The sequence below is a fragment of the Saccopteryx bilineata genome, chromosome 10 (genome assembly GCF_036850765.1).
Source record: "Saccopteryx bilineata isolate mSacBil1 chromosome 10, mSacBil1_pri_phased_curated, whole genome shotgun sequence".
Classification (NCBI taxonomy): Eukaryota; Metazoa; Chordata; class Mammalia; order Chiroptera; family Emballonuridae; genus Saccopteryx; species Saccopteryx bilineata.
In genome coordinates this window covers 36,331,858-36,351,575 of record NC_089499.1, presented here as the reverse complement: position 1 = coordinate 36,351,575, position 19,718 = coordinate 36,331,858, and the positions used below count along the sequence as shown (strand labels likewise).

Sequence of the window (19,718 nt, the reverse complement as noted above, 5' to 3'; positions counted from 1 at the left end):
GTCTATTCATTTCTTTCGCTCATTTTTTGATTGGATTCTTCTGTCTTCCTGATATTGAGTTTTACAAGTTCTTTATAAATTTTGGTTATTAACCCCTTATCAGATGTATTGTCAAATATATTCTCCCATTGTGTAGTTTGTCTTTTTATTCTGTTCTTATTGTCTTTAGCTGTGCAGAAACTTTTTAGTTTGATGTAGTCCCATTTGTTTAGCCTGTCTTTTATTTCACTTGTTCGTGGAGATAAATCGGCAAATATATTGCTGCAAGAGATGTTAGAGAGCTTACTGCCTATGTTTTCTTCTAAGATGCTTATGGTTTTACAGCTTACATTTAAGTCTTTTATCTATTTTGAGTTTATTTTTGTGAATGGTGTAAGTTGGTGGTCTAGTTTCATTTTTTTATAGGTAGCTGTCCAATTTTCCCAGCACCATTTGTTGAAGAGGCTGCCTTTACTCCAATGTATGCTCTTACCTCCTTTGTCAAATATCAGTTGTCCATAAAAGTGTGGGTTTATTTCTGGGTTCTCAGTTCTGTTCCATTGATCTATATATGCCTGCTCTCATGCCAGTACCAGGCTGTTTTGAGTACAATGGCCTTATAGTACAACTTGATATCCAGAAGTGTGATACCTCCCACTTTATTCTTCCTTTTCAAGATTTCTGAGGCTATTCGTGTTCTCTTTTGGTTCCATATAAATTTTTGGAATATGTATTCTATATCTTTGAAGTAAGTCATTGGTATTTTAATTGGTATTGCATTGAATTTATAAATTGCTTTGGGTAATACAGACATTTTAATGATGTTTATTCTTCCTAACCATGAGCACGGTATATGCTTCCACTTGTTTGTATCTTCCCTGATTTCTTTTATCAATGTTTTATAATTTTCCGAGTACAAGTCTTTAATCTCCCTGGTTAAATTTATTCCTACTTTATTTTTTTGGTTGCAGTGGTAAAGGGGATTGCTTCCTTAATTTCTCTTTCTGACAGTTCATTGTTAGTATATAAAAATACCTCTGATGCCTGACCAGGTGGTGGCGCAGTGGATAGAGCATTGAACTGGAATGCGGAAAACCCAGGTTCGAGACCCTGAGGTCGCCAGCTTGAGCCCAGCTCATCTGGTTTGAGCAAAAGCTCACCAGCTTGAGCCCAAGGTTGCTGGCTCGAGCAAAGGGTTACTCGGTCTGCTTAAGGCCTGCGGTCAAAGCATATATGAGAAAGCAATCAATGAACTACTAAGGCCAAAACGAAAAACTGATGATTGATGCTTCTCATCTCTCTGCATTCCTGTCTGTACCTATCTATCCCTCTCTATCTCTAAATAAATAAATAAATAAATAAATAAATAAATAAATAAATAAATAAATAAAATCTTTAAAAATGCCTCTGATTTCTGAGTATTAATTTTAGTATATGTGCTGCTGAAGTGAGCACTCTGAGTATTAATTTTATATCCTGCCACCTTGCTGAATTCATTTATCAGGTCTAGTAGTTTTTGGACTGAGACTTTAGGGTTTTCTATATGCAATATCATATCATCTGCAAATAATGATAGTTTTACTTCTTTTCCAATTTGGATGCCTTTTATTTCTCTTTCTTGTCTGATTGCTGTGGCTAGGACTTATAGAACTATGTTGAATAAGAGTGGTGAAAGGGGGCACCCCTGCCTTGTTCCTGATCTTAAGGGGATTGCTTTTAATTTTTGCACATTGAGTATGATGTTGGCTGTGGGTTTGTCATAGATGGCCTTTATCATATTGAGGTATGTTCCCTGTATTCCCACTTTGCTGAGAGTTTTGATCATGAATGGGTACTGGATCTATGTTCTTTTTGGAGAAATGTCTATTCAAGGTCTCTGCTCATTTCTCAATTATATTATTTGCTTATTTTGGTATTGTGTTTTTGATGTTGAGCTGTTTGAGTTCTTTGTATATTTTGGATATTAATCCCTTATCAGCCGTATCATTTGCAAATATCTTCTCCCATTCTCTAGGTTGCCTTTTTTGTTTTGTTAATGGTTGCCTTCATGGTGCAAAAGCTTTTAGTTTGATGTAGTCCCATTTGTTTATTTTTGCTTTTGTCTTTGGGACATATAAAAAAAAGCCTGACCAGGTGGTGGCGCAGTGGATAGAGCGTCAGACTGGGATGAGGAAGGACCCAGGTTCAAGACCCTAAGGTCGCCAGCTTGAGCGCGGGCTCATCTGGTTTGAGCAAAGCTCACCAGCTTGGACCCAAGGTCGCTGGCTCGAGCAAGGGGTTACTTGGTCTGCTGAAGGCCACAGTCAAGGGACATATGAGAAAGCAATCAATGAACAACTAAAGTCTCACAATGAAAAACTGATGATTGATGCTTCTCATCTCTCTCCGTTCCTGTCTGTCTGTCCCTATCTGTCCTTCTTTCTGACTCTCTCTGTTTTTAAAAAAAAAATCGCTAACATCAGTATCAGTTTACTGCTTTTGTTTTTTTCTAGGAGTTTTATGGTTTCAGGTCTTACATTTAAGTTTTTAATCCATTTGAGTTTATTTTTCTATATAGTTTAAGAAGGTGGTCTAATTTCATTGTTTTGCATGTATCTGTCCAGTTTTTTCAACACCATTTATTGAAGATGCTGTCTTTAACCCATTGTATGTTCTTGCCTCCTTTGTTGTAGATTAATTGGCCACAGAGGCATGGCTTTATTTCTCAGCTCTCTATTCTGTTCCATTGGTTGAAGTGTCTGTTTTTATGCCAGTACCATGCTGTTTTGATTACTATAGCCTTGCAGTGTAGTTTATATCAGGTAGTGTAATAAGTAGTATTGTTCTTTCTCAAGATACTTAGGTTATTCAGGGTCTTTTGTAGTTCTTATAAACTTTAGGATTATTTGTTCTAGTTCTGTGAAAAATGCCAGTGGTATACTGACTGGGATTGCACTGAATCTATAGATGGCTCTGGGTAGTATGGACATATTAACAATGTTGATTCTTCCTATCTATGAGCATGGTATAGCCTTTCATTTATTTGTGTCTTCCTTGATTTCTTTCTTAAATATCTTCTAGTTTTCCAAGTGTAGGTCTTTTACCCTCTTCATTAAATTTATTCCCAGGTATTTTATTCTTTTGATGCAATGTAAATAGGATTGTATTCTCTTTCTAATATTTTGTTACTATTATATAAAAATGCAGCCATTTCTTAATATTAATTTTATATAATATTATGCTATATGCAAATACTGACAGCTTTACTTCTTCCCAACTTATATGCCATTTCTTTCTTTTTCTCATCTGATTGCTATGGCTAAGACTTCCATTACTATATTGAATTAACAGTGGTAAAAGTGGACATCCTTGTCTTGTCCTGAATCTTAAAAAAGAGCTTCCAGCTTTTCACCATTGAGTATGATAACTGCTGTGGGTTTGCCATATATAGCCCTTATAACATTGAGGTATGTTCCCTTTATTCCCATTTTGCTGAGGTGTTTTTTAATCATAAATGGATGTTTGATTTTGTCAGACGGTTTTTCTGTATCTATTGATATGATCATATGATTTTTATCCCTCATTTTGTTTGTGGTGTATCCTACTGATTGATTTGAGATTTTGAATCAACCTCAGGAATCTCAGGAATAAATCCCACTTGATTATGGTGTATGATTTTTTTTAAAAAGCAAGGGGGAGGGACAGACAGGGAGAGAAATAAGTATCAATTCTTTAGTGCAGCACCTTAGTTGTTCATTGATTGCTTTCTCATATGTGCCTTGACCAAGGACTTCCAACCAAGCCAGTGAGCTCAAGCCAGCAGCAGCCTTGGGCTTAAGCCAGCAACCTTGGCCTTCAAGCCAGTGACCTTTTGGCTCAAGCCAGCGACCATGGGTCATCTCTGTGATCCCATGCTCAAGCCAGTGACCCCATGCTCAAGCTGGTGAGCCTGCACTCAAGCTGGCAACCTCAGGGTTTTAAACCTGAGTCCTTAGAGTTCCAGGCCATCGCCTTTTCCACTGTGCCACCACCTGGTCAGGCAATGGTGTGTGATATTTTTTAACACATTGCTGAGTTCAGTTTGCCAATGTTTTCTTGAGGATTTTCAAATCTGTTCATCAGCAATACTGGCCTGTATAAACCTTCTATTTTAGCTGGCTTTTTGAGGCACCACTCTGTTAGAAAGGGTTTGCACCAACTTATTACTTCAAGGCAGAGGCAGAGGTCCAGGTTCCCACTTAGCCTCCACTGATACCTGAGTAGAGTGCATTCTTATTGCCTTGGGAGATGGAAGTCCAGGCTACCCATGTGGTCTCCACTGACAGGGCAGGGAGAATGGAACTTGTTGCTGGCCTCACTCCTTACTTGGCATTCTGATAACACCCTGGCAAGAGTGCTGAGGTACAGCATTATAGCGCTGATGAGGGTGGAAGTACACGCTGGTATGATTAAGGGCAGGGCCAGACATTTCTCTGTGGTGTTTGGGTTGGGTAGAATGGTTATTCTATGATAGTTCTCTGTTGCTTAGCTGCCCCTACCCAGTCCTTTAGCTGAAAAGAGTAGGCTTTTGTTGGGGCTATTTTTTGTATAATTTTTATGCTCATTGGCATTTCCAGGTTGTTGGCTTCTTCAGCTCCAAGTTGGGGATATATGACGCAAAAAGAACACCCAGGGAAATCACCACCAAGTTGTCTTTTAGTCTGGAAGACCCTAATAGATCTGCCTTCTTCCCTCCACCTTTCAGAGTCCTGTTGGGTTTGTTTTATAGATAATGCCCAGGTTTTTAGTTGTACTTAGCAAGAAAGCAGTGTGGTAAAGTCTATCTGTTCCATCTTCCTGGAAGTAGAAGTTACTCATTGTCAATACTCTAAAACCACAGTGAGCACTCTCTGGGAGAAGCTGGGTAGAGAAGGGCCTGGAGCTGAGACTGAAGTGGAATCTCCTTCACTCCACATCTGGGCCTGGGACCCACACGTTAAGGCATGTATGCAGAGCACAGACATTTATCTTAGGTGACACAGACTAATCCCTCAAAAACCACAAACTACCAAACTCACTAAAGGTAAAATATATAACCTGTATGGTTCTACAGCTATCAAAGAAGTTGTATCAAATGAATAAAGTCTTCCACTTAAAAATATAGAGAGAGTGAGGCTTGGGGACAGTCCTTGGACTAGAGTTTTCACCAAACCACAAGGCATGTGACATAAGATACCAGCTTCTCTCCTCCTTTTTTGCTGTCCTCTGCTCCCTTGCAGGAGGTTGTGGCTCACTGGATTGCCGAGAGCCGCATCGCCATTGAAGAGATGCGCTTGTTGACCCTGAAAGCCGCCCACATCATTGACACTTTGGGCAGCGCCAGTGCTAAGAAGGAGGTGAGGCCCCTTCTACCACCATCTGTCAGGCTCTCTCCAGGTTCTCCCTTCCACTGGGCATTTCGGGTTTTATGGTGCCTTGATAGCATTCAGAATATTGGAATCTTCCGTGTGATTTTGATTTCAAGATTATAAATGTAGTTGCTAGTTTTCCTTTCACTGAGTTGCTTTAGGTAATGATTTTCAGGATACAAAATATCTTCAGCATTCTTTAGATGCAGCAGTAGGAAATAGGGAAGTCCTAGACTTTATACATGCAGTTTACCCACTGTGTCACCTTCTGTTAGCTTTGTGACCTTGGGCAAAGCAACCTTTCTGTCTGTGGCCTGGAGTTCCAGTGAAGAGCAACCAAGGTCATAGAGAACGCACAGCACTGTGTGGCCACATAGTAAATGTTTCATAAGACATCTTGTCTCCTTCCTTCTGATGTTTCTGGCTTATATGGAATAAGAACGTGATCATTTAATTCTAAAAGCCAATTAAATCGCTAAGGGAAAACTAATGAGTGAAGACTCTTGAACTCTTTTTATGATCCCTAAGGTGACAAATGTAATTTATTAGCAGCCTGAAATTCTTTCGGAAACATGGCAAGTTATAAATACACAAATAAAATGTGATTTGGAAGAGACAGCTCTTACCAGAAGGGCCCGTATTGACTGAAATATGGCCATTAGTCACATTACAGCATATTTCTTTGTTGCCTTTTATCAAAGATCCTGTTTTAGTGGAGAATGTGTGTGGAAAAATTTCCTTGTTTCATTTCACAAAGAAAATACAGATTATATCAAATTCTGCCACATGGTGTATTATCAAAGAAAGGAACATTCTTTTTGTATCTTGCTTTTATAGATTGCAATGATTAAAGTGGCTACCCCTCGAGCTGCCTGCAAAATTATTGACCAGGCCATCCAAGTGTGCGGAGCGGCAGGTGTTTCCCAGGATTACCCTCTGGCTAACATGTGAGTGGATGTTATTTAATAACCATCTGCATTTGATAGGCTTCAAGTTAAAAAATCTACACATGCCTGACCCTAATTGGTTCATAAGAAAATAAAGATAATAACTTAAAGTATAATTGAAGGCTAAATTAAGTACTAGTTACTACTTTCATGGTACAGGTCTGTGCCCCAATTATTCAAGATTCAACTGTAACATTGGCACTTTTATTTTTTGTGGAGAACAGATTATCTTTTGTTTTTTTAATTGAACTTATTGGGGTGACCTTGGTTGGTACTTTTATATAGTGCTCAGTACCAAAAAAATAGTCCTTTTGTTTACAGTGACCATCTCACTCAATTACGTTAGCTTCCACACTGGGCCTCCCGGGTAGAAGAAAGAGCATGGGGTTCACCCTGAACCCAGAGGGGGGGAGGGGGCAGAGACAGCCAAAGGGAGCTGAGCGCAGGTGGAGATCTGTGCTTGGGAAAGCTTACCCCCCGAGGCCTTGGCCCAGGGGCACAGTGCAGGCCGACAACCACCTCGTGTCCAGATTCTGGTTCTCGGGGCCCAGAGGGCATTCTCTCCTCCATTGCCACCGTTTCTCACACTGCAGAGGTGCCCCATTCATTCCCCATCAGTTTTTAACCTTATGAAAGAACTAAAACATATATATTTTTAGTATGTAAGTATTATACATTTACACTCCACTGCTTGTGGCTTACCTAAGAGATCTCTTAGTTCTAGCAACTTCTAGTAACCTACATGCAGCAAACCAAGACTGCAGTGGGGCCCCTGCACTGGGCCCCTCCCACGGTGAGCCCTGGCAAGTGGCACTTGAGAAGTCCTTGGGCCTCTTTTCTTCATTTTCCCTGTGTTCTTTTTCTTATCACTGCCTGGCCGGATTTTAAAAATTCACAGTTTTGGCTTAAAATGAGTGTGACTGACGTTAAGGTGCCATGTTCCTCTCCGATAAGCCCTGCCCTCCCTGTTCTCTGTGTTTTCCCAGGTATGCCTTGGCGCGAACTTTGCGCATAGCAGATGGACCCGACGAAGTCCACCTCTCAGCAATCGCAAAGTTGGAGCTTACGGACCAAGCTAGACGCTTGAGGGCCAAGGTGTAAGGAGGCGACACCATCTCACCTTTAGACACACATTATGGGCTCCAGAATTCTATTCATTCTATTTTTGTAGCAGTTTGAGCACAGGATTTATTACTCACTTTTGGTAAAGATTTGAGGCTCTATTTTGATCAATGGGTTTTATAATTTCAAGGGTCACACTGGCTTAATTAAGAAATTGTATAGCAGATGTCATTCAGTCTAATACCTAACCATTTAGCATTTACCTTTTATTTTTATTTAATTTTTTTTTTAAGTGAGAGGAGGGGTGATAGAAAGAGTCCCACATATGCCCTGACTGGGATCCACCCGGCAACCCTGTCTGGGGCCAGCATTCACCTTTTAAACACTCAAATATTAAGGAGATAATGAAGTGAATTGAAGAGCTAGCCAGACCTGTGGTGGCACAGTGGATAGAGCGTCCACCTGGAATGCTGAGGGCGCTGGTTCAAAACCCTGGGCTTGCCTGGTCAAGGCGCATATAAGAAGCAACGAGTTGATGCTTCCCATTCCTGCCCCTCTCTCTCCTTTCTCTAAAATCTTACACACACACACACACACACACACACACACACACACACACACACACACACAAGCTAAAGCATAGGCATAGAAATATTTTTACCTTTGATTCTCATGAATAATTTGATTTAAATAAATATCCAAGGATTATTTAATCATTACTTTATAAAAAAAATACAGTAGGATCTCGTTAACACTCATTTAGGGATTGGTTTAACACTTCGTAATAATGTTTGCACTGGAGAAAGATGCATGACTGTTTGGGTCATTTTAGAATTCATATCATTATTATAAGCTTCATAATTTAATAGGAATCATTTATACATAAAATCTGGATGCATTTAAATTTTACTAGAAAACATGGCACTTTATGAGAAAATGTGATTAAGAAAAATTGTAATTATTTGTAATATGTTGAGTTAATGAATAGTTTAAGGTACAAGAAAGTAATTTAATTCTGAGAATAGTTTAAGACAGCCTGCTCTGAATGCTACCGTGTTAAGAGGATACTGTTCTGTTAAGAGCGAACTTGTGGCTGTTGAGTCAGCCCTGTTCAGTCCAGCAGCCACTGGCCACATGTGACTCTTGAGCACTAGGACAGTGGCTAGTGCAGCTCAGGAACTGCATTTATTATTTTAATTTTAACTGAAATCTCAACTCAGTTACTAGAAAATTGTAAGTATGCTTGGAATAACTTGGCTATGTGTAGTAAGTATTAAATACCAAATTTGAAGATTTAGTATGAAAAAAGTAAATATTTTTAATGCTTATTTTATTACTTTAAAAATATCAATTACATGTTGAAGTGATAAAATTTGGGTATAATGAATTAAATAAAATATATTATTTAAACTAATTTTACCTTTTTCTTGTTACCTTTTTAATGTAGAAGCCATTGGACTAGTAACTGGTAAATTTTTATACATTTCAATGAAAGTATGTCTAAAAACTGTAAAACTGTTTTATTAGAAAGCTTACATATCACATGAATTTACTGATGTCCAGAGATTATTTCAATCATTATTTAAATATCTTGAAGTGGGGGTGGAGAATACACATTTGATGAAGACCTTGTGTGTCTTTTGGGCTTCTTAGACATTTGCATTTGGTTTGACCTGTGGTGGCGCAGTGGATAAAGTACTGACCTGGAATGCTGAGGTGGCCAGTTTGAAAGTCAGGGCGTGTCCATTTGAGGCACAAATGAGAAGCAACTATTAGGAGTTGATCCTTCCTTCTCTCCTCCCACCTTTCTCTTATCTCCTCTTTCTAAAAGCAATAAATAAAATCTTTTTCAAAAAAACTACATTTGAGCCTGACCAGGTAATGGCTCAGTGGATAGACGCAGAGGACCCAGGTTCAAATCTCCGAGGTGGCCAGCTTGAGCAAGGGGTCGCTTGCTCTGTTGGAGCCCCCAGTCAGGGCATGTATGAGATGGCAGTCAATGAACAACTATGGTGCTGCAAGGAAGAACTGATGCTTCTCATCTCTCTCCCTTCCTGTCTGTCTGTCTGTCCCTGTTTCTCTGTCTCTTTTTCTGTCTCTGTCCCTCGCAAAAATAAAGTAAAAAAAATAAAATTACATTTGAACCTTAACTTCATTTTTCTTTCTACACACTGGAACTAACTTTTAAACCTAGAAGACAAACCTAAGGGTTTGTTGTAACAATCACTGAAGCCATGTAGAAGCAGCTTGATATTTGTGAACCACAATAAAGTTCTTAAAGGGTGTCCTTATTTAAAGAGAATAAACTCTTAACCCAAGCTATTTAACTTCCCCTACCCTTAATTCATTCAGATAAAAGATTATAAAGAACAGGAAAGGTTGGTTTGAGAGGGAAAATTCTAGTCTCCAAAGAATAACGGAAGATCAAGGGATTCTTTTCCTCAGTCACAGTGACTGACTGTAAACATAGGAACCTCAGAACCATTTCTAGGATCTCCACAGGCTGTCACCATGCAACAGTCCACCTGGACAGTCAATAAAGTTCTCCACACATTTGAAATCAAATGGTTTTGAAATAAGTTGCTCTTTATAATACCATTGGTTTGAGATTCCTAAAATCTCCCAATCATCCACAACCCCAAACAAGCAGCATCTGGCCTCAGCATGCTGCATCCCTCTTGCTAAGTGGCCCGGGGCCCAGTACTAGCAGCAGCAGCCTTGGTCCTCAGCTGGCCTCTCCTGAGCACCTCCAAGCCCAGCACAAGTAGTAGCCATCTGCCCTTCACTCTAGCTCATGCCAAGTGGTGCTGGGCAGGGCACAAGTGGTGGCTGATCTAAGTCTGCACCTCTCAGGAGGCCCTCAAACCAGCACACCCAGTGGGCAGCTTCTGACCATGCCATAAGCAACACACTCAAGGGGCAGACCCATCGGACACCAGAGGCCCTCTGAAGTGAGTCCTGCTCTGTAGGGTTGGCCTCTGCATAGCAGCTGCTCCACAGTCCATGTAGCCGATGGGTCTGGGGGTAAATCCCTCCCATTGCCATGCCAATATCAATGAAGACTCAACTACAACAAGAGGGTGTATGCAGCCCACGCCGGGGTGAGAGGGAGCACACCTGGAGTGCCTAGCTTGAGTGACTGGGAAAGTTGCACCATTGGGCCCTACGGGACATCTACCACCTAAGTCCAGGAGACATAGCAGTTCTACCTAATATAGAGAAACACACACGCAGAGGCTGCCATAATGAGGAGACAAAGAAACATGTTTCAAATGAAAAAACAGAACAAAACTCCAGAAAAAGAACTAACAAAATGGGAGACAAGCAATTTATCAGATGCAGAGCTCAAAACACTGGTTATAAGGATGTTCAATGAGCTTAGGGGAAAATAAACAGTGAGAACTTCAACAAAGAGATAGGAAACATAAAAATGGACATAGAAATTAAAAATTCAGAAATGAACAATACAATAACAAGACTACCTTACAGGGAATCAACAGTGAAGTAGATAAAGCAGAGAATCAAATCAGGGATTTGGAAGATAAGGAAGCAAAAAATACCCAATCAGAACAAGAAAAATAAAAAAACCCAAAATGATGATACTTAAGGGGCATCTGGGTCAACATCAAGGCTACCAATATTTGCATGAAGAAATGAGAGCAGGAAATTGAAAACCTATGTTAAGAAATAATAACAGAAAAATTCCCTAACTTAGTGAAGAAAGACATATAAGTCCAGGAAGTACAGAGAATTCCAAACAAGATGAATCCAAATAGGCCCACACCAAGACATAACAATAAAAATGCCAAAAATTAAAGACAAAGAGCATATTAAAAGCAGCAAGAGAAATGAAGTTAGTTACCTACAAGAGAGTTCCCATAAGACTGTCAGCTGATTTCTCAACAGAAACTTTGCAGGCCAGGAGGGATTGGCACAAAATATTCAAAGCGATGAAAAGCAAGTACCTACAACCAAGATTACCCAGCAAAGATATCATTCAGAATCAAAGGACAGATGAAGAGCTTTCCAGACAAGAAAAAGCTAAAGCAGTTCATCACTACCAAACCAGTAATAAGAAATGTAAGAGATTTCAATTACAGCTAACACATGATATTGTATTAGTTTTAGGCATACAACACAGTGACTAGACATGAGATAACTTTCTTTAAGAAGAAAAAAGATAAAAAATAAAAATAAAATGGCAATAAATACATATCAACAATTACTTTAATGCAAATGGATTAAATGCTTCAATCCAAAGACATAACACTGACTGAATGGATAACACAATAAGACCCATAATTACATACACTGTCTTCAAGAGACTCACTTCAGATCAGAAGATACACACAAACTGAAAGTAAAGGGATGGAAAAAGGTATTTCATGAAAATGGAAATGAAACAAAAGCTGGAGTAACAATACTTCTACCAGACAAAACAGACTTTAAAACAAAGGCTATTACTAGCCAAAGAAGGACTCAGCGATTCCACCTTTGGGTATTTATCTGAAGAAACCCAAAACACTGAATTGAAAAAATATATACATCCATATGTTCATTGCACCATTATTTACAACAGCCAAGATATGGAAACAACTTAAATGTCCATCAATAGATGATAAAGAGCTGACACATATATACAATGAATTATGACTCGGCCATAAAGGAGAACAAAATCTTTTCATCTGCAACAACATGGACAGACCTAGAGGGTGTTGTGCCATGTGAAGTAAGTCCGATGGAAACACCGTATGATTCCATTTATACGTGGAATCTAAAGCACAAAATAAACTAGCGGCCTGAAAAACTCATAGATATAGAGAACATTCTGATGGCTGCCAGAGAGGAGGGAGTTGGGGGTTGGGTGTAAAAGGTGAAGGAATTAAGAAACACAAATTGGTAGTTACAGAATACTCATGAGGATATAAAGTACAGCATAGGAAACATAGTCACTTATATTGTAATGTGTCTGTATGGTGTCAGATGTGGATGAGATTTATCAGGGTAATCACTAAGTTATCTCATGTCTAGTCACTGTGTTATATGCCTAAAACTAATACAATATCATGTGTTAGCTGTAATTGAAAAACAATAATTAAGAAAAATAAAAAGATGAATGAATGGTAAGCATGGATGCTCCTCTGATCCCCAGCTTGCAGTAGGTGAGAGGACAACACGTGTATTTACAGGTCTGCAAAGGGAACAGAGCAGAAAGCCTGAGGTCCAGCGCCTGTCACAAAGGTTGAGCCTACCCAGAATGGGTACCAGCAGCTGGAGAAAAGCTGGGGCTGAGACAGGACGGTGGTGCCCGCTCTGGGGGCTGCACTGCAGTTTGGGCAAATCAGTTGGAAGTAGATCTTGAATGAATATTTAGCAGTCCAGGGGGACTGCACGTCTACTTTTTAAAATTTTCCTGGTGCTGTGATCATCTCTAGGTACAGAAGGCAGGACACCTAAGAAAAACAAAACTATTCTTGGTAATTATTAGAATTTTCCAATTTCCCAAATAAACAGGATTCTAGGAAGTGTACTCTCTTGTTCAAGGCAGCCAAAGGGAACATTTGGGGTTTATGATCCTGCCACAATATTTTTATTTCTCTTTTTTTCAGGATCTCTTTCTGATTGTGGTGATTATGTGTTTATCATGAAAATCCACACACATTCTAGTATAAAGTTATGGTTAATATAAGCCCTGAAAAACAAGGTCTTTTCTCTGCCTTATCTTCACCCAAAAATATGTGAACAAACGGAGGGTGATCATTCTGGAGCAGTGCCTCCCTCTCCGGACGCCCAAAGTAAATACTGGTCCAGTGGAGAAGGGCATGTGGACTGGGCCTCCTGGGAGCTTCTCACCAGCACTCCTGCACCAGCTGGGCTGACAGAGAATACCACCCCTGGTGAGTCATAGTTCACATTTTGTGTGTGTTTGTGTCAGAGACAGAGAGAGACAGAGAGAGGGACAGATAGGGACAGGCAGACCAGAAGAGAGATGAGAAGCATCAATTCTTCATTGCGGCACCTTAGTTGTTCATTGATTGCTTTCTCATGTGCCTTGACTGTGGGGCTTCAGCAGACTAAGCAACCCCTTGCTCAAGCCAGTGACCTTGGGCTCAAGTTGGTGAGCTTTGTTCAAACCAGATGATCCCACGCTCAAGCTGGTGACCTCAGGGTTTCGAACCTGGGTCCTCTGCATCCTAGTCTTATGCTCTATCCACTGCACCACCGCCTGGTCAGGCCATAGTTCACATTTTTAATCAGTGACAGTGGAGACTTCAGATACTTCCTCTCCCCACCACCCTTATCACTTTGACTTCAATTTCTACCATTCTTGTTTCTTACTCTACACCAGCCACATGGGTCCCCAATACCTTATTTTTTAAATTGGAAAGAATATGTACTGTTTCCTGTTAAAATAGGGCACTCTTATGGGAAAAGAATGTGTGAAAAAGCCTCCCTAGATTTTCTCACTTATCTCCGCGTGCTGTGCTGGGCTGTTGATTCAAAACCCCACTCGCTGTGTAGCCGGGGAAGCACCCACCTGCTCCTGGAAACTAGGCTACTCTTGTTTCTTTTTTTTTTTTCAGGCATGCAAATATTGACATCAAAACCCAACTGTTCACAGGCTATCTGTCCATAGGCACATATGCCCAGTGCACTTGATCGGGCAGGTGTGCAGACTAGGATTCGAGGTACCCTGGAAGTCAGGTGGCTGGAGAAGCCCCAGCTCCTGGTCAGCCGGCTGAAAACACGCACAGGACCCCCAGCGAGACGCAGTCCCTCTTCAACAAGAGGATTTTGAGATAACAGGGCAGCTCTTTGGCCACGGATGGTATGTGGTCTAGAAGCTGCTTAATTCCACCTCTAAACCCACTTGACATCTCTTAAATTGGCAAGAAAGAATTGTCAAAATGTTTAAATATGGCACACCAAATTATACAAAGCAAGGGCTGCCGTAAAGGCCACAGTCTCCCCAAGTCCACACACAGAGCTCTGATTGGCACCCTCCTCCGTCACACCCTCAGGACAGCTGAGTCCTGCCCACTGCCCCGTGGGGGCCACCCAGCACCCTGCAGCCTTGAGCAGTCTTTACCCTCACAAGTTCGAGGTGGCCTAATTAAGGAATTTCATAACTCCAAGGCCAAGGTCCTACTTCAGGATCTGTGCACTTGTTTTTCTGTTTGTCTGGAAAGCTCTCTTCCCCCACCCCATGTTCCCAAGCACTCCTCTCCTGAAAATAAAACACTCTAGGTGTTTCTTCTGTGATCACCCCATCTAAATTTCAAACACACAAACACACATTCCTTATCCCCTTCCCTAGTGGTTTTCTCCTTAGAACTTTTGCCATGTAACATTCTTTCTTTCCTTATTTGGCGGATTAACCCCCTTCCTCCACTAACGCATATGCTTTAGCAGGGAGGGGTTTTTATCTGTTTTGCTCACTGCTCTCTCCCTAGCATCTAGGACCACACCTAGAACGTGAATAATGGGTCCCCGATAGTATCTACTGAATGCATGAGTGGAGCTCCTCCAGCTGGAGGGCAGGGGTCCCTGAAAGTTCACTTAACCTCTGAATCACAAGTGTGGTGGGGGCCAAGTACATGGTGATGGCCTGTCCAGGCAGTGGCGCAGTGGACAAAGTGTCAACCTGGGACACAGAGGACCCAGGTTCAAAACCCAGAGGTCACCAGCTTGAGTGTGGGATCATAGACATGACCTCATGGTCACTGGCTTGAGCAAGGGGTCACTCGCTCTACTATAGCCACCCCCCCATCAAGGCACATAAGAGAAAACAATCACTGAACAACTAAGGTGCTGCAATGAAGACTTGATGCTTTTCATCTCTCCCTTCTTGTCTGTCCCTATCTATCCCTCTGTCTCTCTCACCAAAAAAAAAAAAAAAAGATGAAAGATCTGACATTGGGTGGTAGGCACACAATGCAATATGCAAGTGATGTATTACGGAACTATAACCTATATTATAAATTGAAACCTACATTATCTCACTAATCAGTGTCACCCCAATAAATTTAAATTTTAAAAGAAAGTATGGTAGCATGGGCTTATGTTTACTCACTGGCCAAGAAGATGCTTAAAAGAAGACTTAGTGGCCCTGGCCGGTTGGCTCAGCGGTAGAGCGTCGGCCTAGCGTGCGGAGGACCCGGGTTCGATTCCCGGCCAGGGCACACAGGAGAAGCGCCCATTTGCTTCTCCACCCCTCCGCCGCGCTTTCCTCTCTGTCTCTCTCTTCCCCTCCCGCAGCCAAGGCTCCATTGGAGCAAACATGGCCCCGGCGCTGGATGGCTCTGTGGCCTCTCCCCCAGGCGCTAGAGTGGCTCTGGTCGCAACATGGCCACACCCAGGATGGGCAGAGCATCGCCCCCTGGTGGGCAGAGCATCACCCCATGGTGGGCGTGCCGGGTGGATCCCGGTCGGGCGCATGCGGGAGTCTGTCTGTCTCTCCCTGTTTTCAGCTTCAGAAAAATGAAAAAAATAAAATAAAAGAAGACTTAGAGCCGCGCTTCTCCACCCTGCCTGACCATCCGACTCCCCAGGGAGCCTGACAGACTCAGCTGCCCCAGCCTCACCCCAGTCCCAGCCCAGCCCTGGTGTTGTGACTTCAGTGATGATAAGATGTACAGGGGCTCTGGTGAAACAAGGGTCAAGGGTAGAGACTTGCTTCCTGCCAAATCCTAATCAGGTCTGCTAGGATTTGTGACTGCAAACACCAGGAGAGACTGGCCACTGGGAGCCAGAGGGAATCTGGCAGGTGGGCGGGGGTGGGACGCTACGACAGTCTGGAGGGTGCTGTGCTGATCTTCTCTGACCTGCCCACTGGGTCTGTCCTTGCCTCATTTGCTCAGGCTCTGAGCAGCACTTGGTGGGCCACACTCAGGCTACAGGTCTGCCCTCGCCTGTCCTTGAACAGGCAGAGGGAAGAGAAATAATATAATGTGAGCCACATGGGTGGTTTAAGATTTTCTAGTGTTGGCCCTGGCCGGTTGGCTCAGTGGTAGAGCATCGATCGGCCTGGCATGCAGGAGTCCCGGGTTCGATTCCCGGCCAGAGCACAGAGGAGAAGCGCCCATCTGCTTCTCCACCCCTCCCCCTCTCCTTCCTCTCTGTCTCTCTCTTCCCCTCCCGCAGCCGAGGCTCCATTGGAGCAAAGTTGGCCTGGGCGCTGAAGATGGCTCTGTGGCCTCTGCCTCAGGTGCTAGAATGGCTCTGGTCGCAACAGAGCAACACCCCAGATGGGCAGAGCATCGCCCCCTGGTGGGCATGCCGGGTGGATCCCGGTCAGGTGCATGTGGGAGTCTGACTGCCTCCCCGTTTCCAACTTCAGAAAATACAAAAAAAAAAAAAAAGATTTTCTAGTGTTGCCTGACCTGCGGTGGCACAGTGGATAAAACATTGACCTGGAATGCTGAGGTCGCCAGTTCGAAGCCCTGGGCTTGCCTGGTCAAGGCACATCTGGGAGTTGATGCTGCTTGCTCCTCCCCCCACACACACCTTCTTTCTCTCTCCCTCTTCTCTCTAAAATGAATAAATAAAAGCTAAAATAATTTTTTAAAAAAGATTTTCTAGTGCCACATTAAAAGAAGAGTAAAAAGAAATATTAATTTTAATATATTTAATTTAATATATCCAAATACTGTCATTTCAATATGTGACCAACATAAAAATATTAATAAGGTATTTTATACTTTTCCCTCCAAATCCAGAGGATATTTTATATTTATAACACATCTTAATTTGGAAGCTGAATTTTCAATGGAAGTAAAGTTTAACTGTACGTATAGTTCATAAAATTTAGTCAATTAACATGCCCCAATTTTTTCCATATTCTTGTTTTCAAAAACTGAATTTTTAGAAATTAGTTGTTTTTAAATTTAAATAACTTAACTAAAATTAAGATTTCAGTTCCTTAGATACATTTCAAGTTCTCAGTAGTCACATGTGGCCAGTGGCTACTGTATTGGACAGCATGGCTCTGTCCCTTTAGCTGCCCCAGTTTGAGAAGTTGCCAGGATACCTTCCCACCAAAATCACACTCGTGGGCAAAGGACTTGGGGCATCAACAGAAATACAGAATAGATGCTGAGCAGCCCCCAAAAGCTGTCGCTATGGCAACTAAGGGAGGACAGTGATTTTATATCTTACTAGTTTTTGCCTGGGGGAAGGAAAAAGTTATCTCCAGTGCACTTCCTGTGTTTAAGATTAAAACAAACAAACTCAGCGCAACAAGGAATTAATTGCTAAGTAAGTCTAGTTTACCAAGGATCCCATGCTGTAATCATTTGAGGGCGGTTAGGGTTTCCGCTTGGAAACAAAAGCTTGGCTCTAATACACAGCAATAGAAGAATGTAAACTATGTCTCTTAAGGTTACACAGCTGATTTATGAGCCTGGTGGAAATTTATAATAACCTAGTTATTAAAAAAAAAGGAGACTTTTTTTTTAATTTTTTTTTTATTCATTTTTTTTAGAGAGGAGAAAGGGAAAGAGAGAGACAGAGAGAGAGGAGAGAGAGAGAGAGAAGGGGGGAGGAGCTGGAAGCATCAACTCCCATATGTGCCTTGACCAGGCAAGCCCAGGGTTTCGAACCGGCGACCTCAGCATTTCCAGGTCGAGGGTTTATCCACTGCGCCACCACAGGTCAGGCAAAAAAAAAAAAAAGGAGACTTTTTAAAAATAAAATTCAAAATTGTGATCATCAATTATTCTCTCCTATCCATCCTCTACATAATTATTTATAAAGAGGCTTTGGCTTCGGGGAAATGGTCCCCAAATGACTTACTTGCTGCCTTTCATTCCGTTTAGTCCATCAGAACTCCTCTCCTTGTCTTAAAGATGTTAAATGAACTTCCTATTCTAAGGGACCCAGCTGGGAATCAGTCTGGAGGGACAGCCCTCTCTCAGAGTGCGGGCTCTGTACCCTGAGGGGTGAGCCCCCTTTGCCAGGGCGCTGAGGAGCAAATGAGCTTCCTTCCACCACCTGCTCACACAGTGGCTGAGGCTGCTCTTCAGGCAACACAGCCCTGTTGAACCTGAAGTCTACCTCCTCCCTTGGGCAAAGTTAGTTTTAAATCCTAAACCCAGTTGAAACCCTTCTGCAAGAAGTCTCTATCCAACCCAAAAAAACTAAATAATTTGATAAGCAAACCCATAATGCTATATATCGTAAGCCTCACATACTAAGTAAATAATTTTCCTTGTTCTAGTTTTATATTTTCTTTTGCTGGCAAAGCTTGAGACAAAAACCATTCATAAGAAAAGAGGCAGAGCCCTGGCCGGTTGGCTCAGCAGTAGAGCGTCAGCCTGGCGTGCGGGGGACCCGGGTTCGATTCCCGGCCAGGGCACATAGGAGAAGCGCCCATTTGCTTCTCCACCCCCCACCCTCCTTCCTCTCTGTCTCTCTCTTCCCCTCCCGCAGCCAAGGCTCCATTGGAGCAAAGATGGCCAGGGCGCTGGGGATGGCTCCTTAGCCTCTGCCCCAGGCGCTAGAGTGGCTCTGGTCGCGACAGAGCGATGCCCCGGAAGGGCAGAGCATGGCCCCCTGGTGGGCATGCCGGGTGGATCCCAGTCAGGCACATGCGGGAGTCTGTCTGTCTCTCCCTGTTTTCAGCTTCAGAAAAATACAAAAAAAAAAAAAAGAAAGAAAGAAAGAAAAGAGGCAGGAACAGCCCTTTGCTAAAGTATTAACACAGTGGTTCTCAAACTCTTTGAAGTCGAGCACATTTAAAATCCTGCAAATAATTGTAGGTGCACTATATACAAGTTTCTGAGAAATGTTATAATAATTAAGTCAAATATTAAAGAAAAAATATAAAGTCCAAGCGTGCTTTTATAGTAATTAAATGAAATAAATAGGACAAAATTAAATTTATTGACATTAAAAAACATTTTTATGTTACATTTTTTTAGTTATACTTCTTAGAATTCGTAAAAATAAAAGGGGTTAAAAAATTTTAAAAATGACAAATAAGTTATCTTTTTATATATATAGCTACATTCTTAGTAAGATTTAGTAAATTCGGCAGGTCCCGGTGTGAATGTGTTGTTTTTTTATTCTTGTGTTTATGAGAAACATGAGCCTGATGTGTTCTAGCGATTTCTTCAATGTTTGGGCATATGTTTGAAAGGCAGACTCTCATTTCCTTGTCAATACATTGAAGAATTCCTTTCTTTTTACTCTTAATTGTGTTGAGTGCAGAAAACCCCACCATACATATGATCTTAACTTTACACCAAAGGATAGAAGAAACTTGCCTCCAGTTTTTCCGGGGAATATGGGGGGTCGTGTAAACAATCCAGCACCACAGCTTAACAGCCTTTTGCAACCTAATCAGGCAAGTGAGGTTGGGGGG

At 41.9% G+C, this 19,718-nt stretch overlaps 1 protein-coding gene and 1 long non-coding RNA gene across 2 annotated transcripts in view; one reads left to right on the top strand and one right to left on the bottom strand.

The window, feature by feature from the left end:
• Nucleotides 1–8,768, top strand: part of ACAD11 (acyl-CoA dehydrogenase family member 11) — a 96,396-nt gene extending 87,628 nt beyond the window's left edge. Inside the window, exons 18-20 of the mRNA XM_066244889.1 lie at nt 5,217–5,333; nt 6,183–6,292; nt 7,279–8,768. Of these exons, the coding sequence (XP_066100986.1) occupies nt 5,217–5,333; nt 6,183–6,292; nt 7,279–7,393 (342 nt within the window). The 3' untranslated portion in view covers nt 7,394–8,768. The remainder of the gene's footprint in view (nt 1–5,216; nt 5,334–6,182; nt 6,293–7,278) is intronic.
• On the bottom strand, nt 7,619–15,546 carry LOC136314255 (uncharacterized). The gene is made up of 2 exons (XR_010727288.1): nt 7,956–15,546; nt 7,619–7,923 (listed from the first exon to the last, which is right to left on the bottom strand). It is a non-coding gene; the product is annotated as an uncharacterized lncRNA (long non-coding RNA).
• Nucleotides 15,547–19,718: the final 4,172 nt, after the last annotated feature.